The sequence below is a fragment of the Arvicanthis niloticus genome, chromosome 7 (assembly GCF_011762505.2).
Source record: "Arvicanthis niloticus isolate mArvNil1 chromosome 7, mArvNil1.pat.X, whole genome shotgun sequence".
NCBI lineage: Eukaryota > Metazoa > Chordata > Mammalia > Rodentia > Muridae > Arvicanthis > Arvicanthis niloticus.
Genome location: NC_047664.1, coordinates 55,277,295 through 55,304,061, shown reverse-complemented (window position 1 = coordinate 55,304,061; position 26,767 = coordinate 55,277,295). Strand labels below are relative to the sequence as shown.

General features: G+C 43.6%; 1 protein-coding gene across 3 annotated transcripts in view; it reads left to right on the top strand.

Moving 5' to 3' along the window:
* Positions 1–26,767, top strand: part of Ccdc149 (coiled-coil domain containing 149) — a 93,699-nt gene that overhangs the window by 15,804 nt on the left and 51,128 nt on the right. For all 3 annotated transcript variants that reach the window (XM_034509412.2, XM_034509414.2, XM_076938496.1), the window contains exons 2-3: positions 18,027–18,188; positions 21,455–21,493. In XM_034509412.2, coding sequence (XP_034365303.1) covers positions 18,027–18,188; positions 21,455–21,493 — 201 coding nt within the window. The remainder of the gene's footprint in view (positions 1–18,026; positions 18,189–21,454; positions 21,494–26,767) is intronic.

The following is a 26,767-nucleotide window of genomic DNA, read 5'->3' as shown; positions in this document are numbered from 1 at the left end:
CTGCACACAGGTCTCTTCCACCTTTTCTATCTGAGCCATGACTGTCAGCTCATGTACTCAAAAATTCTGGCCGTAACTTCCCCTTCCTCAGAGAGCCTCCACAACTCCGCATTGGCTCTCACTTTGGCCCAGACTTTGCTGCCATTTAAGGCAGTTCTTACTTTCATCTAAACCAAATGGACCAACTCTATATTGTGTTTGTCTTTTCACACATCCAACATTTCTGGCGAATAGAACCACTTCGGTTCTATGTAGACTGGTTCCCCATACCTGACCTTTTCATAGGCCCAGAATTCTGCCCAGAACTCTTGCATACTGCCTTTTCATTATTTGAATTTCAAGGCTCAGCCATCAGTTCCTTGTGCCTCTGATGCCTGCCATCCCATTGGCCAATGGTCCCTGGGGCGGCTTTTCCTGTGGAGGTTTAAGTTGAGCTTGTTCTCACCTTGACTTCATCCTGGAGTTTTTCAGGTGAGGACAAGGCTGATTCATTGCTCAGTGTCCACTGGCCCCCTCTCAGTGTCACAATGAACAAATTCAGAAGAGATGACAATCTGAATGGTTTGTCGTTAACACTTGAGTTGAAAAACTACTGAATCAAAATAAGGACATCATATTTTTTCATGAGGACAACATGATCGTCTGTTTTTTTTTTTTTTTCCTACAAGTCTTCTTCTATCCATTTTTATCCCACAGAGCTCCTGACTTTCAAACTATAGATAGTGATCTCTCAGAGGCAGTACGTCAAATCACCTTTTAATAAGCTCTCGGATTTATGAGTTTACTATACCTCACTTCCTTCCGCCCCATTTCTTCCCCTTTATTCTTTCCATGCCAGGATTTTACTGTACAGAGATATTGCTAGAAAAAGGCAGGCAGAGGCTGTGGGTGGGAAATCACTTGGTTATAAAGAGTTATTTTTATAATGGGACCTGATCTACCCCCCGAGTGGTCACCAGGCTTTCTTCTGCTCTTGATTAGAATTAACTTGCCCCAAAGGTCATTTACCACCTAGGTAAATGACTCTTCTGCATTGAAGTTCCACAGTTTCTTTTTTTTTTTTGAAAAATATTTATTTTCTCTTGTGTGTGTGTGTTTGTGTGTGTGTGTGTGTGTGTGTGTGTGTAGGGGGTTAGGGCTGGGGGTGCACATGCATGCACACAAGTACCTGTGGAGGCTAGAAGAGAGTTACAGATGGCTATGGGCCACCTGATATGAGTACTGGGGATTGAACTCGGGTTCTCTAGAAAAGCAGCAAGTGTTTTTAACTGCTGATATGCCTCTTTAGCCCCAGTCACACAATGTCTTTGGTCACTGTGATAATCATGTCATCACTATTAACAGGGTAATTCCTTACATCTATTTTTTAAACTGTTATTTAAAGGGATTAACTATGTATGTCCTAGGTACTTCCCCAAAAGTCAGGGTGTATAATCCCAAAGGGCATTCTTGCCGCAACCACTTCAGTGGTTAGACTGAGCAGGCATCAGTTTACAGAGAAAGAAATGGGAATTCTGAGTATTTATTCAATGTCTGTTTTGTGGTTACTCAGCAAGAACTGGGAGCAGAGATGTCAACTTCAAATCACATGATTTCCCATGAAACCAGGGGCTTGTGCTAGAAGCCTTGTGTTCAAGCCCCTCTATCCTCACTTTCAGACCTCTAAAAAATATCATTTCTCTAAAAAATATCATTTCTCATATTAGCTCCCATCTAAACCCCAAAACTTGAGCTGAAAAAAGCAAGACTTTGGGTTTTGGCTCAAGATTCCTGCCTGAACTTCACATAGGCTAGAAACAGCAGCAATGGGGTCAGAAGCCCTGTAGTTGTGACTATATCCTAAAGGGGGCATCAAAACACCTTCTCTACTGGTATGAGCTAGAGGCAGGTATACCAGATGACCCAATAATACTCAGGTTTTACTTCTCCACCTTGGGTTTGCCTTCTCTCCCTGGCCAGGCAGAGTGTCCTCAGGCAACATGGAAGGCTTGGTCATGTTGTCCTAGATTTTTGAATCTAAAAAGGAAAAAAAAAATTTGAAAAGAAAAGTGAGCAGCTAAAGTTATTATATAGGTATGATAAATAACATAGGTAATGGTGGGTTTTAACTTTAATATTGAGTAATATAAATTTTCTGTACATTTCAAATTTAGCAAATATGGATATATTTAAGAAGTGGGAAAAAAATCTTTAATTTACCCAGACTTGACTGCTGTTAATATATGTGTGATCTCTCATTTCTTATGTTATCATTTCTACAAAATAAGTCAGTAGTGTATGCTGTTTTATTTTTGTATATATGTGAAGACTAACCTGCAGGCAGTGGAAGCACACATTTTATATGGAAAGATGAATGCATTTTTTACATGTGTATGCATCCATGTGTTAACCACTCTAAACCTAGGAGAGGGAGGCCTAAAAAGTGAGACAGACTAAAGTCTCATGCAATATGCAACTTTATTTAGAGCACCAGTCAATTTATACGCTGAGGGTTAAGAAGAGTCACCTGAGTAAAGTGTGCAGTCACAAGGATAAGCTGCATGTGGCAAATACATTTTTCCACAGAGTAACCTTACTGATATCCTAGCACAATAGTCATATGTTAGTGTTTATAGGGCAGTGAGTTCCAGGATGCTTGCATTTCCCAATTCTTAACTTTTTCTTAGAAAATCCTAGAAGAGGGAGCTAGAATGATGGCTCAGAGTTTAAGGGTACTTTCTGCTCTTCTGAAAGATCTGGGTTCAATTTCCAGTACATATACGGTGGCTCACAACCATCTATAACTCCAGTTCTAAGGGCTTCAATGTCCTCTTCTGGCCTCTATGGACAGCAGACACATAAGGGGTACACAGACATACAAGTAAGCTAACCACTCTCACACATAAAATAAACAAACAAAAATTTCTTTTAAATCATAAAAGAGAAATCTCCGAGAGAGAAGAGGCATCCATGGTGGCCCATGGCCCTCCCATGTGCTGTCACTCACACAGTCCTGAGAGAAAGCTATAGTTGTTGTCAGCCTGTGACTCATCCATAGCTGTCAATAACTGAGAGCTGAGTAGGCAGATGGGAATGTGTGTGTAATGCAGGAGCTGGGATTTGAACCCCAGGCTTTTCCAACTCTGCCTGAACCTCAGGAAATGTGTGAATAGATACACCAATGAAAATGAGGTGTTCCATTTCCCTCACTGTGCCTCAGTGGGAGAGGATGTGCCTAGTCCTGCAATGACTTGATGTGCTACGGTGGGTTGAGTCTGTGTGTGTGTGTGGCCTCTTCTTCTCAGAGGAGAAGGAGATGAAGGAGGGGCTGTGCAGGGGGGCGTGGACAAGGAGGAAAGTGGCTGTGATCAGGATGTAAAATTAATTAATTAATTAATTAATTAATGAAAAAGAAAATGAAGGACAGAGTGTGCCAGGTAGCCTACTATATTGAGTTCTTAAGTTTAGAAAATATGCTTTTATTTTATTTTATTTTTATTTATGTGCATGTTTGGCTGGCTGTCTCTCTCTATGCCTCTTGTATTTGCAGAGAGGCCAGAATAGAGTGTCAGATCCCTCGGAGTTGGAGTTGCAGATGGTTTTGAGTTGCCCAGTGTGGGTGCTGGCAACTAAACCTGGCTCTTCTGGAAGAGCTGCAAGCTTTAACTGCTGAGCCATCTCTTCACCTTTTGCATTACGGTACCAGAAGGGAAATGATCTTGCATTTACACTCTGTTAGTAACTTACTAGAATACTCACATACCTTTGCGTCATGGACAGCCAATATCAGCTGTCAGCAGCGACACAGAGTTTTAGGGGGAGCTCAATTCTTCACTTGACACTCCCACCCAGGCCACTGGATCTCTGCAGTGTCAGTCACCTGTGCACGTTGAGGCACTGCCTAAGTCAGGAAGGTGTTACTGCCTTTCTCCCTCAAGTGCAGTTAGTGTCCATGTGGTGGCTTGCAGGTTGGCCATTTGATGGACCAGTGTGCTGTGGGAAGGAGGAGAACAGGAAGATAAAAGTGTCACCCCCTTTAACATATTGTCTAGGAAACTCCAGAGAACAATTCTGCTTCTTTTTGTCTGCTACTTTGTATACTCATGAGCCAATCACATTGTCTAGTTCATAGGCCCTCACTGAGAAGGCCACACGAGTGCCCAGGAATACAGCACCCAGAACCCTGTCTGTCATGGCTGTAACAGTTCTAGGTCAAGCACTCATTTAAAATAGTCTTTGTACCTTGCCACAGCCAACCAGTTCTGATGCTTAGTCACTGGTTCCGAGAAGAGGGGCTGCAGAGCTGGCTCAGCTGTTCAGAGAACTTACTGTTCTTCCTGAGGACCAGATTTCAGTTCCCACACCCACAACAGCCTATAACTTCAGCTCCTGAGGACCCACCCTCTTCTGGCCTCTGAGGGCACCTGCACACGCACACACATAGAAACACACAGATGCATACATAGAAACACAAACTAACATGAAATACATCTTCTGAAAGAGAAGGACAACGACAAAAGAGGGGAAGGAGGGGAAGGAGGAAGGAAAAGGAGGACCACCTCTTAGTACATGACCAGGCGTCAGATACGGGGTTAAACAGCAGTTTCTATAACCTCATTTAATCTCTAATGGCCATATGCAATCATGGTCTCCATCTTAAAGATGGAAGACCTTAGGATTGGCAAGAGATGCATTTCCTTTCTGAGATCATTTGGCTAAGGTTGAAGGGTAGGGACTGGTATCCAGGGGTATAGACCCTCAGGTCCAGGGTCTTACCTGCTATCACTTACCACTGCTATGTCTATTGAGGTCTCCCCATCTCTGCATTTCATCTCCGTTAGATACGGCCAGTCTGGCCACTGAATCAGCAGTCTATTTGATATTTCTATCTATGCTGATCCTGATAATGTTGGATTTCTTTACTGATCGAGAAATGTGTAAATCTTGATGTTGTCTGCCTCAATGACATGAATGCTGTGTCAGGAGTGCTTTTGGTAAGTGTCAGGTCTTCAGACTGTACATGCGGCACTGTCATCTAAATGCTATTTTGATTAATGACAGTGACTGAGGTGGTGGTGGTGGGGGGGACAAACAGACTGTGGTGGGAAACAAAATTGTGCCTACTGTTGGTTTGAGTTCCACTGGTGATTTGTAGCCAGTGAGCATTTTGCATCTTCCTGAAAAGCTGTAGTCTCGGGCCACCCACGGGGGACCCTTTGTTAACATAAGCAATCCATGTGCGTGGTCGGCAGCCACAGAAATAGATGGACTCCCCGGTAACAAGTCTTTACACTTCAGCTTGTCCTCGGGAAAACTCCAGTGGTTTGAATCCCCCACCCCGCATCCCTGAATGAGTCTCCACCTGAAGTTTTGCTGTGGGCTGGTCTGAACTGACAGTTCTTGTTGAGGAAAATTTCTCCCTAATCAGTCATGCCTGGAGATGGTGGAAAGAAAATAAGCACGGTGAAGATGAGGCGCGAGAGCAAATTAGCAATGCTCTGGAAGAGCTGAGTGGAGCGCAGAGCGAGGGAGCAAACAGCTCCCCGCCTCAGGCTGCGGCTGGGGACACCTTCATCCTGCAGGCGGAAATTCAGGGCCCAAGTGGCCCTTTAGGGATGTCTATGAGGTTCTCATCCAGAGAAAACGACTGTAATGATCACGATTGGTTGGAATCCTGGCAGATGGTGGCAAGAGCTCTACTTACTTGGGTAATTAAAGCGGTAAGGATTTGCATGGCTGATTTGAAGGATCTCGAGGCTGAGGGTGCCCGCACGTAGGGCAGACTGCGATGTAGCACCTCCTTGCTTTGGAGGATATGCACCTGGCACCAATATGGGCGGATGAGAGCCGGATGGAGGTGGGGCTTCCACACAGTCTCTGTCTCCAGTGCTCTGGTCCACTCATGGGACTGTTGAGCCCAGCAGGAAATACAGAAAGGTGGAGTTTGCTGTCAAACCTAAGGAGGGAGACTGTTTCTTTTGGTGGTTCAGATGCAATTCTCTTGATTACGGTGATGATAGAATGTGCACCATTGGGAGTCGTGGATGTGACTCAGCTGCTAACACGCCCTTTGCCTATTTAGCAGGTGGAAATCAGCAGCTGGATCCTCACTACTATCAAAGGAAAATGGCTGGCTGGTGGCCTTACAGTTTCAATGCTTTATTTTAGGTGAACTGTTTTATGGAATCCTTGCTACCCTCCTGTCAGTGAGATGGGATGGTGTAGCCCAAGAGCCAGGGACCAAGCCTGCATTCAAATCTCACTTTGGCCCTGACAAACTGTAATGTTTGGCTGGTGTTCTGGGTTCCTTAAAAACAAACCCTTTGCACCCTTCCCCTTTCCTCTGTAGGGGGATAGATGTTGACCAATGATGGATGCATGCAAGGGGCTATGTTATGTGTGGGTACCAGCTTCCAGAGTGGTAAAGGCCATATGTATTATGTACAGGAGGGAAAAAACTCAAGCACTGGGTTGGAGAGTAGCTCCTAGTGTTTTATTTGGTGGGTGGGGTGAGGTGGGGTGGGTGATAGCTATGAAACCCACATGGTGTTCCCCAAACCTCAGAATACAACTTAGCAATGAAAACGATGCCTTCACGTTGGTTCATCCTGGGTTCCCTTTGTCAACAGCTGCCTGGGAAGCAGAAGAAGGCCTGAAGGGACCATATCTCAGCTCTCTCAGGAAGTGGAGACTTCCTCTCTGAAGTAGAAAACATAGCCCTGGGTCCCCTTTGGCTTGTCCTGTTGGGATCATGTCTGAGAAATTAGGAATTGTTAGATATTTTTAAAGGGGCATTTAAGCCCTGCCAGCAGAAGTGTTAAAGCCTTTTATATCTGTCTGTCTGTCTGTCTATCTATCTATCTATCTATCATCTATCTCCATGTATCTATGTATCTATGTATCTATCTATCATCTATCTCCATGTATCTATGTATCTATCTATGTATCTATCTATGTATCTATGTATCTATCTATCTATCATCTATCTCCATGTATCTATGTATCTATCTATGTATCTATGTATCTATCTATGTATCTATGTATCTATCTATATATCTATCTATCTATCATCTATCTCCATGTATCTATGTATCTATCTATGTATCTATCTATGTATCTATGTATCTATCTATCTATCATCATCTATTGTTATTTATTTATTTGCTAGGTATATACTCTGTCACTAAGCTACATTCTAGCTCTCCAATACTGTCTGGAAAAATAGTCCTCTATATGGCCCAAGTTCTTTCTTAAAAGCTGTCCTGCTCAGCTTTCCAAGTGCTGACATTACAGCACACACCACCACCAGTGGCCTGGGGTCCTTTTTATGATCTCTTTCTCATTCCAGGGGAAGCTGATTCACTGTAGTTCACCAGCTTTTGAAGTTGTCCTGACTAACACATGCCTTTTCTGCTGCCTTTTTGATGTTGTTCAGTCCTGAAGAGCCGAATCAAACCTTTCTCCCATGTGGAGATAGCCAGAACATCCCCTCTCAAATCCGTGTGTGACTGATGTATAATATAGTATGTAAATAGATATGTGAGCATAGGCTGCCCTTGAGTCCAGAGTGCTCTAGATCCCCACCCAGCAACCTGGATGGGGAAGGGAGAGCCTCTGCTGGCTGCCTGAGTGATCGCAGCGCTGTATCCTGAGCATTTGATCTCTGTAATAAACTGGAGCTGCACACCCCACTGGCAGGCAACATCTTGGCCTCAGGCAAGGTCGGATTATCCTTACACTGGTGACAGCAGCATCCGTCTAGGGAAGTGGTGAGTTTGACAAAAATGTGCTATATTCAGCAAAGGAAGAGGGATGTCCTGGCTCACTGTGGCCAGCAGCAGAGGAGAGCAGCCTTTTCCCCTGGTTTTTACAGGCCCAAAGGAAGCAGAGAGTGGTGGGCGTGAGTGGAAGTGTGGTGTCTTATATGGTGGGAGGAAAGAGAAGCAGCAGGAGAAGGCTGGAGTCAGATATGCAGCACACATCGTTATTCACCACTCCAGTTAAGCAAGACTGTCGGGGAGTTTCACATACCCCCTAGCTACTGCGGTTCACGTTATAAACTCTTCCAATTACCTGAAATCTCACTTAACTTCAATTCCAGCACATCCCCTGCGGGATTCAAATAATCAAAGTTTGTCTGTCGAAAGTAATCCCAAGGAGGGGGAAATGAGATGGCCAGCTTGAAGAAGATGGATCATTAAAAAAGTCATCTTCCAGGATGCCATTAGAATCATTAAGCTACCGACTTAGGAATGCCGGATCTTTGTTAGCTAAAAGTTACAGAGGAGAACAGTCAGAGTAAAGAGTCCATGCTCTGGGAGGTACACCCACGGAGGATGGGCATAGTGGAAGGAAAATCTTGCATTTAAGGTTTGAGGGAGGAGCATGGGAGGCTGGGATTCTGCAGGGAGAGATTTGAGTGCAGGACACTGTGGCTGCCCCAACATGGCGTTTTACACTACATGCCCAATCATATCTTTAAGAAGTTAAGAATACATATGTGTCTCTCTAAGGGATGGTCACGAGTGCCCATTTGGCAAATCTAAATGGCTGAGAATCTGGAAGGGACAGTATGCCCCAAATAAAGGGAAGCGCTTGTGTTACGTGCTCAAAGTTCAGAGCACAAATCCCATTTTGATGACTGTAGGGATTCTCCTACTGTCTCGTCACGCATACACTGTTGCTTTAGAACTGTAAAATTTCCCCTGGAGCATAAAAGAACTTCATGAGTGAGTGACCCTTTGACCTTGCAATGTGATGTTGTCATCTACAAAGTTCACCTTTCAGAACCGGACAATTGTGTTGCAAGCAAAAATAACAAAACATTCCCATAAAATAATTCCCATAAAATCATAAGTTTATGATTTTGTATTGGGCAACATTCATAGTCACATTTGGCTACATGTGGTCTGTGAGCCATGGGTTGGACATACCTGGTAGAGATTTAGACAGAATATCAAATCAATGGCTGCTTTACTAAAATATGTAAACTAACACTAAATGCATAGATCTATATATCAGTGTGTGTGTGTGTGTGTGTGTGTGTACATTGACTTACTGGGGACTGGAGTTACATCTCTATAAGTTATATCTTAGTTAATATGTTCTGGGCTTTCACTGTGACCTAGAGCCTGTGCTTGCCTTTGGGGATGCAATATTGTATGTGAAAGGCCTGGATGCAGAGGCATTGTGTCACAGAATGCATATGTGTGGCACATACACACACATGCACATATATGCACACATATGTGTGCACACACACTTTCTCTCTTATTGAGGTGCATTCAGAATGCTGTACAGCAAACAGAAGCCACTCTTCCTCTACTTGGGGCTTAAGAGGCTCTCAGGACAGGATGCTTTCCCCAGCACTGGATAAACTTAGATAGAAAAGTGTGTGTGTGTGTGTGTGTGTGTGTGTGTGTGTGTGTGTGTGTTGAGTGGGGTTGGGAAATGGCAGGAAGCTTTAATGGGAACAAGGAAAGCAGATGAAAGAACAGCTTCAGTCAAGTCAGAAGCAGGCTATTGCCAAATACTGAGGGGCTGTGGTGTGACAGTCACTTTAACATTCAGAGGTGCTTTTAGGAATGGTAGGAGAGCCATCAAGATGCTCTGTGGGTAAAGGTGCCATGAGGATCTGATGTAGATCCCTGGGTTCCACATGGTGGAAGATAAGGATCTAGGATTGAACTAGGCAGGTAGGGATGCAGAAGAAGCTTGATAAGAGTTGGTCCAGACATCATAGGGCAGAGCCAATCGCCACTACTGGAGTAACCCACCCTTTCTGTTAGAATAAAATAACCCAACTTTTCCTCAAAATATAAATACAGGGCTATTATCATTTTGTGATTATAAAGTACAAGATAGACCCAATACCCAGTCTAACATTATTGTCAATAATAAAAAAAAAGCCCTGTCCTCCATCTTAACTTAAAAGACTATAGTTCTGTACCTAGCTTATGTCTTAGCTGTAGATTGAATGCCATCTGAAAACCATCCTCTTAAATCTGTTCTCTCAAAGTAAACTTATTGTGTGGGCATTTTGGGATTTTAGTAGTTGATGATACATAAATCTGATTGGTTAACTATAAACATCAAGAGTTTTGATTTTACCGAGTGATGGGTGTTGTGGTGATGATCGAGGAATAAACTATTGTGGCATGGGACTAGCGTGACCCTGCTGGAGAGCCTGCCAAGATGAGAACACCCCGCTGGGGCCAAGTAGCCAGCTGGTAACGCTCATAGCATGGGAACACCGCACCAGAACCGGAAGCCAGTGGTCGTCTTTTCTAATACCTACCACTACACATAGGGCAGAACCCAGCAGCAGTTTCAGAACAAAGAGGTGGTTTATTGGAGTTGAAGAAGGTGTGCTGATTGTTGAGTGCTGTTTACTCAGTTGGGTAGGAAGAAGGAGTCACTGAAGGGGGTGGGGGCAGGGGAGAAAAAGAGGGCACTAACAATAGAATGGAAGGTAGAGGGTAACCCAGTGTTGCCAGCTTTCCATTGCTGTAGTAAATACCTGAGAGAATTATGAAGAGAAAGGTTTTTCCTGGCATTTTGAAGCCGTGCATCTGTGGGCAGTTGGTCCCATGGCTTTTGAGATTTAGGATGAGGCAGCCCATGATGGTAAGGAGCATGTGTTGGAACAAAGCTACTCACCTCATGGCCAGGACTCAAAAGAGAGAGGAGAGAGTCTTGTCCCCTACCATCCCCCTTCAAACAGCATGCTTCCACCCCAAGACCTCTCACAAGGCCCTGCCTCTTAAAGGAGCCACAGCCTTCTAACACAGCTAAACCAAAAAGAAAGCCTTTGGTACATGGGCCCTTGGGGGATATTTAATATCCAAACTACAGGTCTAGGTGAGAAAGTACCTCAACATCTGGACTGTTCCTGTTCATGACCCTTCGCTGTGTTGTTCTCTGCTCTCTGTGCTGCCTTCTTGGGGTAGCAGGTACGCCCTTGCACAGCAGAGGAAAGCCAGCTTGATTTCTTCACTAAGAATCACTAAGGACCAGGAGTCACTATTCAGTAGAAAGGGTCACTTGGCAGGCATACTCCCCTGACACTGAGCTACCTCCTCTCTCGGCAGCAGTTAGCCAGTCGTAAAGCTGTCCAAACCTTAATGTAGTATGTCAGATAGTCGTTTAATTATTATGGTCTTCCTTGTAGCAATTATGATTTGCTTTATTGCAGATAACAGGAAATGGGTAGATAAAAGGCGCTCAACGGCCCAAACTGTAGGATTGGGTTCTTAAGGTGATGAGCACCGGACTACCTTCACTTGTGGGTGTGAATTAACATCACACATGAGTTACAAGCTCGGCTTCAAAGAAGTAATTGAAATGCAATTCAAAAGAAATCTATTTTTGAGTGGATAATAAAAATATTTCACGATATCTAGTATACATGCCAGAAACGGGGCATATTTTATGGAGTTCATTCCATGCGCATTTCCTGGGTTGCCTGGACTACTTGGTATGTGGCATTTTCCTTTCCCTAGCCAGTTGGGATGGAACTACCTGCAGCTGTGGGAGTCCTGACAGCTCACAGCTGTCATCGGGGGACACGTGCTTCTGCCCCGATAGACAGCAGCTCAGACGCAACGGAAATAAAAGGGATTGTTAGCAAATACCCACCCTTTATTTTTCAAACTCTATTCATGAGCCACACAAGAAGGTTCCAGAACCTTTGCAAGGTTCAGAAAGAGTAAGTAACATGGATCCTCCCTGATTTGGCCATTTTCTCAATTCCAAGCATTCATTTCTATTTCTCACAGCTCCTTTACTTAGAGATGGTTGTCATTGGCCCATCTGTCTACCACAGGACTGTAGACAAGGGCCCCGAAGATACCACTGAACAGCAAAGATTGAAACACTGGAACTCAGCTCACCTCTTGGGCAGTTTCTAACCCAAGTTCTGCTGCAGTGGTACCCGGCAGTGGGTATTCTGGGCCTTGCCCTCAGTGTCTGCAGATCCTTCCCTCTTCCCTTCCCCCTAGTCTCTCCACTAATCAAGTCTGTAGAGCCAATAAATGTTTTTCCAGTATATTCCTATGTCAGAATGCTTGTTGTTGCTTCCCACCGGAGTGTCCTGATTTCTGTGTGCAGATAACAGAGCAACTCTGCCACCTCCTGCCTTTGAGATCATTAGATAACTTACCTCTTTGGGCTCCAAGTCCTCATCTCTGAAAAAGAGACTAATCTCACTGTCTGTTAGAGAGACCCACCACAAGGTACAAATAGGGTCTTTCCTATACGGCACTCAGCACAGAACAGAAGACAGTGAGCTCACCACAGTGGTGGCTGCTGTTACCGTTACAATCAAATTGTCCTTATGACCACTAAATCAAAAAGTCCTTATGACCACTAGCAATGCTAGACACATGGCCAACATTACACAATCAATCAAACAATACATTTGTTCCTCTTCTTTTCTTGAAAATAAATTCAATACCTCCTTTCCCGAAATCGAAAAGACTGTGAAAAACCTACTGTCCCTATTCCAACTTTGAACTCGGCCAACAGAGTTATTACTTGACTGAAGATTAACAGTGAAGGAATAAGAGCTTAAAGGTGGATTCCCTGGCTCCACCCAAGCGGCCAGAGTGTGGAGTGTTTTCCTGGGTTTGTCTTGCTTCTAGCCTTTGTAGTATGGTGGGGCAGTCACATGACTCATGGGCCCACCTATATGATCCTCCATCTCAGATTCTGTGGCTGAAGCTAAATTGATGTGTGTCTTGCGTCTGGCGGTCTGGGGAGTGCCCAGTCTAACCATATTGTCTTAGACAAGGTGAGGACAGGCCACATTAAGAAACAGCAGAGGCAGAGTGTTTTCTGGAGACCTCCTGGGGCAGCTCAAACTGCACAGAGTGATGACGTTAGTGTCCTAAGCTCCAGTGCCTTTTCCTCTCACTGTGGGCTGCATGGCAAATTGGGACCATGTTGATGTGACTTACCCCCCCCCCCCCATGGTGGGATAACATTTTTTCCTCAGGAGAAGACTCTGAATGAGCTTCCCCTAGTTAGAGACCCTGGGCTCCTTACTCCTGGGAGAGTCTGAACTGCTCAGCCAAATGTGCACTCCTTAGGCCTCATCTGTCTCTCCATCTTCACCCCAAACACTACCCCTTGCCAGCCCCATGCTCGACACTCATCGTTCAACCCCAGTTAGGAAGCCCCCATTATCTTTACTCCTCTACCATGAACTCTGTGCCACCAGAGTATTCTTTGTTCTGCCCACTCCCAGCAATGTGTGCCCCTCTCCTGGACCTGCAGGGTCCATGTCTGTTGGTCGTGGAAGGGTATCCTGGTTCTTGGGTTGTGGGTTCGGCCACACCCCCAGAACCCAGGCTCCTGACACCAGGTCTGATCTCCATTCAACCTTCACCCTTCAGTCACATAGGACACAGGTGGAGGGCGTGATAAACAGGCCTCAGGCCCTAGAGAGATTTACATACTAATGAGGTACCTGAAGGCCAGAGGGTGGAGTCAATTAAGCATTCCTCCCCAGCCCCTCCCCCCTCTTTCCCTCCCTATTTAACTCAGGACTGCCCTGGGTTTTGGGGGGGGGGGGGGCATCCAGATCCATCTACATCCGCCATGACATTAAAAACCCATGGACTTTCTCATGTTTGTGGCCACGCTGTGAGGAACCATGGAGACCAGCCAGGCTTAACTTCCAACTGGAGTAACCCAGAGCGTTCCCAGCCAACTACCCACAGCGTGGCATGAGGAACCCTGTGGTTCCCCAGCCATTTTTACCTACACATGTCCTATGTCACCCCCTCCTCCAGTGAACACCTTCATTTTCAAGCTTTCTCCACTTGTCTCAGCCTGAGTGGAAGTCATGGCAACGATAACTAATGTGTTAGATGTCTTACAAATGCTAGGTTTTGACATTCTCATGCCAGCCCTGTGAAGGCGCCTTCTCCATCTGCATTTGATAAACGGGGAGGCTTGGTGTACAGAGTGGTTAACTGGCTGATCACATAGCTAGGAAGTAGCAAGGCTAAGACTGAGGCTCTGGCATGCTGGCTTCTCTGCTAGGATTTCCACATGGCTGTATCCTGCATTGTCCCTTGGTGGGAAGTTTTATCCCCCTAGTAATGGCCAGGGCACAGTAGTGAGTAACTAGTAGTGAATATTCTCACGTGATTTATCACAAACATTATCACCATCTGCCTACTGTGATCACAACAAAACTCTCAGGTATTATTCTGAATTCGTGTTTTGTTTTTTCTTACTTGCCAAGAACTTGAAGTCTTTTGCTGGCCAGAAAGAGTCCTGCACTTAGAGTGAGACAGATCCACAGTATACACACTAGCTTTAACTAGCCATCATGCTGAGATTCCTCATTTGTACACCAAAAAGCCTAAAGTCTGTTCTCAAAAGAGTCAGGGAACATGTAACATGGAGGCAGTACTGCATACGCCACAAAGTCTGAGGAAGCTCCAGACGACGTGTGAAGGTTTCCCCTTCATCCATGTGAGTAATGTCTGTGTACATACATTCTCATCTTCTCATTCATTCTATATGTGTTATATATGTGCATGTAATAGAGAGAATAAAGGAGAAAATGAATACATCATCTCAGTACAGGGTTCTACCTCATACATGTGTATGTACATACACACATCTAAATACATGTATTGAGCACTTGCTGTGTACCATGCGTTTTTTTTCCCCAGCACTGTTAATCTGGGATAAATAAGATGAAGTTTCTGCTGTCACAGGGGAGATGCTGAAAAAGTCACCAATCTTTAAGACCAAGTATAGCTCAAGACCAAGTCGCAGTCCAGAAGGGACAGGAAAATCAGACAAGGTGACTGGCTTAGTTTCTCTTCTGTTGCTGTGATAAAGTACTCAGACAAAAGCAACTTAGGGGAGAAGGGACCAATTTTAGCTTGCGGTTCAAGGCATAGTTCATCATAGCGGGGAAATCAAAGGAGCAGGAGCTTGCAGCTCACTTTGTATCTGCAGCCAGGAAAAGAGAACAATGAATGCTTGCACACTTCTATTCGGCCTCCACTCTCACTCACACACACCAGGATCCCCTGGGTCTTCCCATATCAATTAAACCTGTGCATCTTAGAACCACTGACATTTTGTTTCTGGATCCTCAGCATTATCTGAGGATGCAAATGGCTAAGACATTAGCTCTGTGCTCAGATACACTTTGGGCTGTCTTATAAGTGATACTTCAGCCTAAGGTTTATCCTACTGATAAAAAACAAATAATATAAGCTAAAGTTCTTGACAACCAGTTTTCTAGACTAGGGCTAGCATAAGAAAGGATGGATGCTGAGTGGTCACTTTCTGGGCCCACCCTTTTCTCAGTGTGGCTTCACATTCTGTTCAGACTGCCTCTGCCTTCTTTAACTACATATATATTATATATTACATATAAAATTTTATATTATACTAATATATAATGATAAACAATTATAATGAATACAATATATTATAAAATAGACAATATATTATATACAATATTGTATATATTATATGTCATATGATTATATATTATGCATATGTGTGTATATGTAACACTTTGTAATGTAATTTCATCTATCCCAACTCCCCTGTCACCTGTCAACCCCAAGAGCCTCCCCAACATGTCCTCTTCCCACCCTAGGCCTTCGTGTCCTCTTTTTTCTTTCTTTGTAAACCACCGAGTCCAGTTAGTTGCCTGCTGGAATGTTGGTGGGTCTTGTTGGCCAGAGCTTGTGCAAGTAACCTTGGCAGGGGACAGTTTACAGTGTGATGGCCACCCCAGCACTTTACAGGGCTCCTCCCCATTGTCCAGCTCTTCCTGCCCCTCTTCTGTGATAGTCCTCGGGCCTGGCTCTTTATGGTGGAGTTTGTAACTGTCACCTCTCCCATGTGCTTCCGGGCAAACAGTAGAGCTCTGCTTCTCAAACTCTGAGCCCCTGTGGCTTATCAAAGCATCTCCCAGGTTCCACGGAGCCTGAAGCCAGAGTTTTCTACTCCCTTTCATTGCCTCTAACCTGGACCATGCCTTGAGGAAGAAATGGCTTTTCTTTTGGATCATTCAAGGGCAGGGAACCTGAATTTCTGCTTCCCCAGTTGAAGGTAGTCTTTCCTGCCCCCTTTATGAGAAGGGTGTTTTATATAAGCTCACTTAGTGAAGATCTTGATACATTTGAGATTTTCTTCCCCACTGGACATCTTTGGGGCCTCCACCATGAATCCCATAAATGCAATCTTATTGCCATCCACACCCAAAGCCCCAGTGACGGGGGCTGCTGACTGTGGGGAAAGACGAGAGAAGGGCAGATGGGTTAAGTGGTGTGTAATGATGCTTTTCCCCTGTGAAATCTCAATGCCTCCCTCAGGAGACTGCCGTTCAGGGTTTCAAGCCACTCACCTCCGATATTTACTTGTCCCAACTTCAGTCTGGAGAAATCACTGTGGCAACAGAACCATTTTGCCATCCTGCAGACAATGTCAGTCTCAAAATCCAGACCGTTTTAAGGCAGGATTCCAATCTTGTTACTGTGGGGAATAGAATTCCACCAAAGTGAAGCATCCTCTCTCAGAAGGCAAATCTGCCTCAGAGCGGCTTTTCTTCCCCCTTTGTTTTTGAAACTAAGCAATTACTTTAAAAAAAAGAAAAAGAAAAAGAAAAAAAATGTGCTAATGCGCAAGCCTCTCTCTTTTTCCCCCCTTTCATTTATTTGAAATTGAATTTAACAAAGTCGGTTCTGAGCAAGCACTATATATGAGTAATGCTTTTTGTCTATAAAGAGCATTGGCTCAAACGGTATGGGAGAGCCGGTCCTTGCTCTGCTTTGTGTGAACGTCCACAATGACAAAGCGCTCGTGTCAGGGTGTATAATGAAACTATAAATTGTTTTCATGAATGCTCTGAATTTTGTCTTTTATGGGGAAAATTCAAAAGGTATTTAGTGCCACATTTCACATACGTGAAGAACGCCAGGCAGTGTGATATATCCAGCAAAAGTAGACTCTTCTCCGGGTGTACACGGGCCACGATGGTGGGACTGTTGGCCGAGCTTCATTCCTTGTGCAGGGCAGCAGGGAGAAGTGGAGATACTTCAGAAATACTATTGCTCGAAGTCAGGAGTCCCAGCCAGGGGCCTGGCTATTTTGGGGAGAATTCAGAGTGTGGCAAGAATGCTTAGCTCCTGAAATCAGTCTCCGATGATGGATGGGTATCTGTGTTTGATCCTAGAAGAGGTTTCACAGATCAGTACAGATCAGAGGCTTTACAGTACAGTCAGGGAAGAAATTCTCCAGGAGGAAATGGCTGCTGGGTTTCATAGGTGGGACTGATCGAGCAAAGTGATTTATGGTTCAATTAGATGATTTTCATATTTGGGGGGCACTTTTGTGATCAATAGCATATGGACTTATCCTGAAAAATCTAGAAAAAGACAGAAGAGCATAAGTAAAAGTTTTAAAACTGGAGGAAAAGAAATTACTGACGCGTGAGCGTTCCTATCAATATTTATAAATTTTTCATTAAATGTCTTTATTATATCACTTTGTGGAATTTTAATAAAATTTAATGGGATCTTGTCCAGATATATATGCCATATTAGATAACTCTGGGATCCAGAAATGTATTTATCCATACATGTAATTTAAAATTCTACTTTATTATTATCATGTGTATGTACATGTGGCAGGTGTGTGCCTGCCAAGTCAGAGGGCGAAGTTGGGAACTGGTTCTCTCATTGCATTATGGGCTTAGGTGACTCAGGTCATTGGGGGGTTTATGGCAAGTGCTTTAACCTGCTGAGCCATCTTGCTGGCTTACAGTTCTACTTTTGAACTCTTGCAAATGAATTATTGTATCTGTCCTAGTTTGTGAAAGCTTGTGAACAGGTAAGGTTTAGTTTTGTCTCTTGAGAACCATGTGTCAGGCAAGCCTAGGGTTTCTCTGAAGTGTAGTGTGTGATCCCTAACAGTGAATAAGGAGAGTGTGTGGGGGTGTAGAAGCCTGCACCTGGGGGTGTAGAAGCCCGCCTGCCATTTCTAACCAGTGGCCGTTTGTTCTGCAGTACCTGGTGTGTAAACGGAAGCTGGAGAGCAAGAAGGAGGCTCTGCTGATCCTCTCTAAGGAGCTGGACACCTGCCAGCAGGAGAGGGACCAGTACAAGCTCATGGCCAATCAGCTGCGAGAACGACATCAGTCTTTGAAGAAGAAGTATCGAGAGTTGATTGTAAGTGACACTGTGGTAGCATCTGGACACGCTCTCTTGGAAAGTAACCCCTTCCCAACAGTTTGCCAATAGCCAGGTCTATGCCTGCAACCCTAGCATTTGGGACATGAAGCCAAGGGGATCAGGACTTCAAGGCCTTTCTTGGCTACAAAGTGGGTAGGAGGCTTAAGAACCTGTCTCAGACAAGGGAACAAGCCAAATAACATGAAAGAAACAAAACTTAAAAGTAGAAATGTATTTACCACCTGTTTGTTCTACACGTATGTACTTCCAGGCTGCTGAATCTGGCACCTATGGAGATGCTCATGACCATATATGTTTATTGTGGTTATTTCCTTATTGATTTATTAATATAGACTTTTGCTTTTCATTTTAAAGAATATTCATACCTTAAATCTGCACTAATACAGAGGCTGCCAGGTACACATGATGACCCAACTTCACTAAGTTAATTGGCAATAAAGAAATAAATAAAATAAAATAAAAAAAAACCTCAGTTTCTCTTTGTCCTGTCACCTTCCACAAGCTCAGACCCCACAGGTGGCTGATGGCTGCCGTGTGATGAGTTGAGAACTCCCGTGGTGGCTGCTGTTCTGTTTTGCCACAGCAGAGTGTTCTGCTGGACAGCATGTGACCATGCTGTCTAAAACATGCTTTCTTTATCCCGTGATGGCTTCCTAGGTCTTGTACACAGGCCAAAGTCACCACTATTAGTCAGGGTTTCCTAGAGGGATATAATTTATAGAATGAATATATATCTATATCTCTACATTTCTATCTATCTATCTATCAACTATCTATCTATCTATCTATCTATCATCTATCTATCTATCATCTATCTATCTAAAGAAGATTTATTAGAATGGCTTACAGGCTGTGGTCTAATTAATCCAACAATGGCTGTCTACCAAGGGAAGGTCTAAGAATCCAGTAGTTGTTCGGTCCATGAGGCTGATCTTCAGTATATGCCAGAATCCCAAGGAGGTAGTCTAATGCTATTGAAGGAATGGACTTACAAAGAGAGCAAGTTCCTTTCATGTCTTTAATATAGGCAGCCAGTGGAAGGTGTAGCCCAGATTAAAGGTGGGTCTTCCCACCTCAAAAGATCTATATTAGGGCGGTGGTAGTCCATGCCTTTAATCCTAGCACTTGGGAGCCAGAGTGGGTGGATCTCTGTATGAGGGCAGCTTGGTTTACTGATGGAGTTTCAAGACAGCCAGAGCTGCAGGAGGAACACTCTCTTGGAAAACCAAACCAAACCAACCAACCAACCAACCAACCAACCAACCAACCAAATCTGAATTAAAGGTGTATCTTCTAACCTCAAGGATCCAGATTAGAAGTGGACCTTTCTATAATTCAAAATAATCTAATTTTAAAAATCCCTCACAGGTGTGTTTAGCCATTTGGGTTTTAGTTCATTTCAGTTGTAGTCAAGTTGACAATCAAGAATATCTATCACATCACCTCTGCGACTTTTTGCATAGTCCCCACAGTTGGGACACATCTGTTACAGTTAAGGATGTAAGTTAGACAGAAATCAAGGAAGCAATGAGGCTTCACACCCTGCCTTCACTTTCACTTGGTGATGGGAGCCCTCTTCTCTGTCACCATGCTGTTGCTTTGTCCCAGGCTGGTCTAGAACTCATTACGTGGTTCATACTGGTCTTCAACTTGTGCTCCTCCTGGGTTCACTTCCCAAGTCCTGGGACTTGCAGGTGTGTTTCCAGTTTCTATAAAGTGCAGGCACTATTGCTAATATTTTATCATCTTCTTGGGATCACTGAGCTGCCCTGGAGTAGATATAAGAATATTCCTAGAATTGAAATAACCTAGATGCATCTGTAAGAGTATTTATTTAGTGTGGTGTGGTGGAATATTTCTGAAATCCCAGCACATGACAGGCTAGAACAGGAGAATGGGAAGTTTGTGGCCAACCTGGGCTACATAGAGAGACCCTGTCTTATAATAATAATAATAATAATAATAATAATAATAATAATAATAATAATAATGGGTTCTCAATTAGTTTTCAATTAGTGAACATTTGTTCTCCTGAGATATTTATGTCCCCAAAGATACAAATGGGAAAATAATTCAACTTTTATAAGTCAAAATGCCTAATAGAGCTAAAAATTCTCAGTGTTATTTATCTGAGCAAATTAGACTGCCTTCCCTTGATTATTCTGCCCATAAATAATATTTAGTTGTGTGCATGTCTGCATATAATACATGTGTACCTGTGTGTTTTTATGTGTATGCATATGTGTTTTTAAAAATTAATTAGTTTATTTATATCAAATGCTGCCCTTTCTCCCAGTCCTTCCCTCACGGAGACATTCCCTCATCCCCCTCCTTTTCTCTGAACCAGTGGGGCCCCACTGAATAATCCCCATACCCTGGCAAATCAAGTCTCTGCCAGGGTAGGCATATCCTCTCTTACTGAAGCTAGACAAGGCAGCCCTGTTTGGGAACAGATACCACAGTAAGGCTACAGCTTTAGGATATGTGTGTTTTTATGTGTGTTTGTGTATGTGCACATGTCTATTTATGAGTATATATGAGTGTTTTTCACATACCTGCTTATATGTTCCTGTGCATGTATGTTTACATGTGTGCATGCATGTGTACATGTGTGCTGTATATATGTATGTGTGTTCATGTTTATGTGAATATGTGTTTGTAGGTATGGGTGTATGTACATGTTTGTGCACATGCAACATGTTTGTATGTGTGTACATGTGTAGGTGTGTGCCTGTGTGGATATGGATATATATATGCATGTGTGTGCATGTGTATGCCTGTATATGTGTGTGCAAATGCATGTTTATGTGTGTACATGTGCTTGTGTATATATGCATGTGTGTGCATGTGTGCATTTTGTGTATGTATTTATATCTGCATGCATTTCAGTCACTATTTCTTTTATTCTATTTCAAAGAACTTATAACCAAATGAAATACTATTTCAGTTTATGCTCTGCCCCAAAGTAATTTTGACCCATCTAGATTTCTCTTTTAGAAACAGCATTTGGAAAATACATGTTTGGTCTTGACTGGTGCTGATTCTTTGGGGTCCCCTCTCAAGTGGTAGTTATTTCTAAAGAATTGTTGAGCTTGCTTCCTCACTTTACTAGCTGCATGGCTGATGGGCCTAGGTCTGGATTTAGACTCACAGTTGGTCTAACTGAAGGTCGGGATTCTGTGGTGAGTCTGGGCGAATAGTTTATTCTTAAGAAGTGAAACACAGTCTTTGTTTCCTTGTAGGATGGAGATCCATCACTTCCCCCTGAAAAGAGGAAGCAGGTAAGGTTTCTTCCTGGTATTTGGCAACTCTTACATCTGGTATGACTGTTACCTTGACACCACTCGAAGAGTCGGGAATCCTGAATCCTCAACTGTATAGAACAGACTTCCCTTTTAAGTTTTCCTGGAGTTTTTCGAGCTGTGGAGGATGTGGTTGTGATCAGGAGGTCGAAGGGATGCTGAGCATAGCCCAACAAGGTGTGGGGAGACACCAACTGACTGGATCCCAGACTCTGGGGAATTCCTTTGGGAAGCTGGGAGATGAGGGTTCACAGTGGCAGCTCCTTACTGCTAGGAGGGAATGTGCTGTTCTGTGGTTAAGACCGTCCTACTTCAGACTTTTAAACATGTCTTCTATTAAAACTCTCACGCGGTCTGCATGGCAGTCAACCCTGTTCATCAATCACCCCTCTTTCTCACTTCCACACATGTACACGGCTGTTCCTGAGTTCTGGATGACTCCGCTGGGCTTCCTACACAGCCTGTGGCCGTCCTCTGTGAATCGAAGTATTTGCCTTTCCCTTGATGTTCACGGCTGATCTTTTCAGCCCTTTTGTCTTATTTCTGTTTTTTCAAATGTTTTGTGTTTGTTCCTTTTTTGTTTCTTCAGATAAAGCTGAGCAATGATTATCACACCTTCCTTTGTTTCTCCCACACAGATCCTACTGAAATTTTTGTGAAAATTGTTTCATTAAATTGATAAAAGTGGGCATCTAAATTTGATAGATGATAACAATGGCATCTCAATTTAATTCCTTTTAAAATTCCTTTTTAAATGCTGGTTAATAGTAAATGTATTAAATCTGTTAATTTATGGATTAATTTGAACTCACTCCTATGCATGTGTGAAAGTGACCTTTTCCTAAAGACAGCTTTCTTAGACCTTCCCTTAACTTTTCAGGTTTTTTTTTAATTATTATTTTTTTATATTGCCTCGTACTGTGTGTTAGAGGTTTTTATATGCTCATGGTGGTAATGTTCATGGTGGTATATTCTAGGATGGCAGGCGTCTTCACTGGAGCAGGACTTCAGAACTGGAGGGTGTAATCCAGCACACAGAAACCAGCTGTAGTGGTTACCCCAACATCCTGTGTTCATAACTGATGGGTGTCAGCAAACACAGTTGACTGCTAATGTACAAAGTATTGCATATAAAATTCATAGATCCATTATCTTGAAATTTCTGATGCTGATCTCTCTCTCTCTCTCTCTCTCTCTCTCTCTCTCTTTCTCTCTCTCGCTCTCTTTCTCTCACACACACACAGACACACACACACAGACACAAAAACACACACAGAGACACATAGACACGCAGACGACAGACAGACAGACAGACAGACAGACAGACAGACAGACACACACACACACACACACACACACACACACACACACAAGACTCTCATCCTTAAGTAGCAGTGCAGTCCACATTCACCTGTCCAATGTTACTCACTCCTAAACTCCTTCCTGCTCTATGTGACTAGTTTATAATGTTCCATGTTTGATCTAAAGTCTAATTTTTCTGTGTGGCTAATTGATGTTTTTTTCTAAACAAAATTACATGGGAGTTTATCATTACCATTTAAAAAACTGAAATCCTTAATCTTGGCTTGCTGGGTGTTTTCGATAGCTGTAGGCAGTCATCTTCCCTGTGATTTCAGAGTCTGTTAGTATTCATGAAGGAGTTTCCCAGTTTTAAGTGCATTCACATTCTGTGACTTTATAATGACGCATTTACATTTACTGAGGAGAATCTGATGAATTCCAGTAAGTCTGTCAAGCCGCATCCTTACGGTTCTAAAAATACAAGTTCAAGGTGCCAAACATGAACACTGTGGCTTTTAATATGGTGCTCAGTTCCCATCTCTTTGGGAATTAATAAGGTTCTGGAGCTTGAGCTGGGCATCCTTCCTGCCTGGCTCGGAAACCACTCACTAGCCCCATGAGATACAGAGGGGCATGCAAGTAACAGAATTCTGAACTGTGCCTCTGATCAAGGATATGATGGCCTTGTGGAACCAGATGCTCTGAGATGGTGCAGGCCAAGGGCTATGTGGTCAGAAGTCTCTTGGGATTGCTAGTCCCTTTCTCTCTTCTGGGGCATGTTTAGCAAATTAAAAAAAATGTAGGGTGCTCAGGTAGACTTGAAATCAGATAGCCAACTCTTTTAGGATAAAAGCACATTCCATGCAATGATGGGGACCTATACTAAAATGTACGCCATCATTTATTTACTTGAAGTTCAAACTCACCTTACTTAAGAACTCTGCTCTTATGGCAACTGTGAGGGCTGCTTCCTCTTGTGGTCAGCATCAGCTTCCTTCTACTGCTGTATCCCCTGATCAGGAGTGGCAAGATGCCTGATACTCAAGCACTTCTCTCTAGGTTGGCCCACCAAAGCTCTACTCCCATTCTTTGTCCAACCCCAGGGTGTTATTATGATTATTGGCTTAGATTAGTCATCGAGGAAGGAAGGGCTGTTGGGGTCAGCAGTTATGTGCTCCAGACTGTGTAGCCACAAGAAGGAACCTCTGGGTACCTCAGCATTCCTCTCCATAAAATGGGATAAATATGATGCCTACTGTACGGAGTGTCCATGAGGGACAGAAGATGGAGTGTAGAGCCTGCTCAGCTCAGTGCCTGGGGCAGGTGAGCTTTAGTGAAGGCTTCTTTTCCTTCCCTTCTTCCTCTTCTTTCTCCTCTCCCTCCTCCTCTCCCTCTTTTTTCTCTTCTTTCTTCCTCTCTTTCTCCTCCCTTTAAATAGAAGTCATTCAATTCTAGGATGTTAACTGTCCACTATGACTCCTAGCTCTCTAAAGGGCATGCTGTCCTTCTTGGAAGCCTTAGGCGTTCAAAGAAGCTTGGGTCAAAGTGATGGTTTCTAGATTATAGGATCCTCCCTAGAATTGTCTAGTACTCACAAGAGGCAAAAATTATAGCTGGGTCTTGGAAGTAGGAAGACCAGCATGAGTGGCCCTTGGCCCGGAGGGTAGGAAGACTGTCATGAGGACTCTAGGTCTGTTCTCCATGTCAACTCTCTTGTTTACCTTCTTTTCTCTTAGTGGCCCAGCTTTCTCCTCAGAGTAGGCAATGTGGTCACTAACCAACCCCTTTAGCCTTGAGAAAACGGCAGTTCCCTGGATCTCAGGGGAGACTATAGACCAGGATTGGACTAGGACTCATTTTAGGGTTAGACAGGCTAGATAAGGCTTTCCACAGAGCTGAGATGGCTCTCCCCGTGCCCAGGACATGGGTACTGGGTAGATAGTGTCATGGTCATCTGCTTTAGGTTCCTTTTGAAGTGATCTTTGAGTAGCATACACTAAGCACAGTCAACCTTATCGTTTGTCCATTCTCACTATGTTATAGCTGCTGTGGGCAACCTCATTTAATTCCTGTCCAGTCAAGTGTGGCAGGTTGTGGTTAGAATCAGTGTTATCTGACCAGGGTGGAACTGGAAGCTTATGGAGGTCAAAGAAGTCACACGTACACAGGAAATAGAAGTCATGTGACTAGCTGGTGAGGAAATGGAATGTTAACTCTGCCATGCACCCAGCTGCTAGTGGTGGCTGCTGGGTCTCAGGAAGATCTTAGTGAGCACCTTGTATGTGTCCAGTGCTTATTTTGACAGGAAGGACCTGGGGTAAAAAAAAATAAAGCCAGAGCAAAGCCCTTGACCTTGTTGAACTTGTGCTGTCAGAGTCACCACCTCTCGATCTCACCTCTTGTCCTGGTGTCAGCCCCCTCACTTCCCACCGTATCTTGGAATAAATGACCAAGAATGCACTCATTACTAAGTCTAATGGTGATACTGTGAATAAGCCAGGAAACGACGTCATTAAATATAGACTGGTAGACAGTAATTGTGCAAAGGAGAGAAAACTGTAGCCCATAGGTATGTTCTGCCTGAGTACTGGGGGAGTAAGTAATAGTGGAAAATAGTCTTGGTATCAGGAAAAAAGAAGACTTTTCCCCTTTAAAATATTTTAAAAATTTGTTTCATGTTAGGTAATGGGCAGGTGAATGGTTTTGACTGGTAGTGTTAAAATCACTTTATTTCAGGCTTTTCAGAACGGGGAAAAACATTCAGCTGGCTTTTTTTTTTTTTTCATACTGACTCCAAAGTGACTTCTGTTGGAAACTTCTCTTCCCATTTAGCCCAAGCCAGACAGAACACGTGTTTGTAATGGGAAGGAGCCATGCTCAATTCCTGAACTGCTTCATGAGCAGGAAGTGGGTGAGGCACTCCTAACCCAGTGCCTCCCAGCCTGTATTGTGTATTGATCCCAGATGTGAGGCAGAAGGAGCAGTGTTTATCCTTCCAGCTGCAAAATGAACGCACCTGGCATGAACCAATGGCACTGAGCCAGGCTGGACTGCCAAGTTAACGGAGGCATCCTGGAGATCACAAAATGTGCACACTGGAAAGAAGATGCCTGCTTTGCTTCTTGCTACCTTGTCGTCTTTGAGTCTGCAGTAGCCATCTCTGACTTTGAAGGACCCATACTAGGATCTTCCCTGTTCATTTCATGGAAGAGAGATGCTGTGACCATACCACGTCGTACCTTCTCCATTATCTCATCCTCTCGGGAATCAGAAATGTCTCTGCAAACAAGTCCAAAGCCACAGGCCCTCACTATAGAAGAAGCCCATGAGCTTGTCATTAAAACTTGCCTACCATTTCATAGAGTCATAGTTACAGGCTACATGTTAGGATCTGTAAATGGATTGAGGGTTCTTCACATATTTTGATAGGAAATGACACATTCTTCGCCCTTAGAGTGCTGTGTGCTTTCTAAGAGGGCATGAAAGTGTCCATTCCTATGTGTGTAAGTCATTGTGCTTTCATCTGAGATGCATCTTCCATAAAGGTAGTACCATGAACTTTGATGGTATCTTCCAGTCCAATGAGTTCAAGTTAGTATTCTGCTTCTGGCTGGTTGACCTGGGGAAAGCTGAATAACTCTTCTGAGCCTCTATTGCCTTCTCATCAAAATGAAGATAATAATGAGACATATTCATGAAGTTATTTTGAGCAACTTCTGCAGAAAGGCCTCTATTAGTCGGGGTTCGCCAGAGAAACAGAACTCATAGATTGATTCTGTATATCAATAATTTATAATCAAAACACTTGGGAGTTATTCTGGGAGCCACTACCAAGAAGTAGCAGAATTATAATGTCCAAGATTAGGCAAATATATGCAATTTATCAGAGTGGTTTACAGTTAATATGGCCCAGTTAATCCAACAAAGGCTGTCTAATGACTGCAGAAAGTG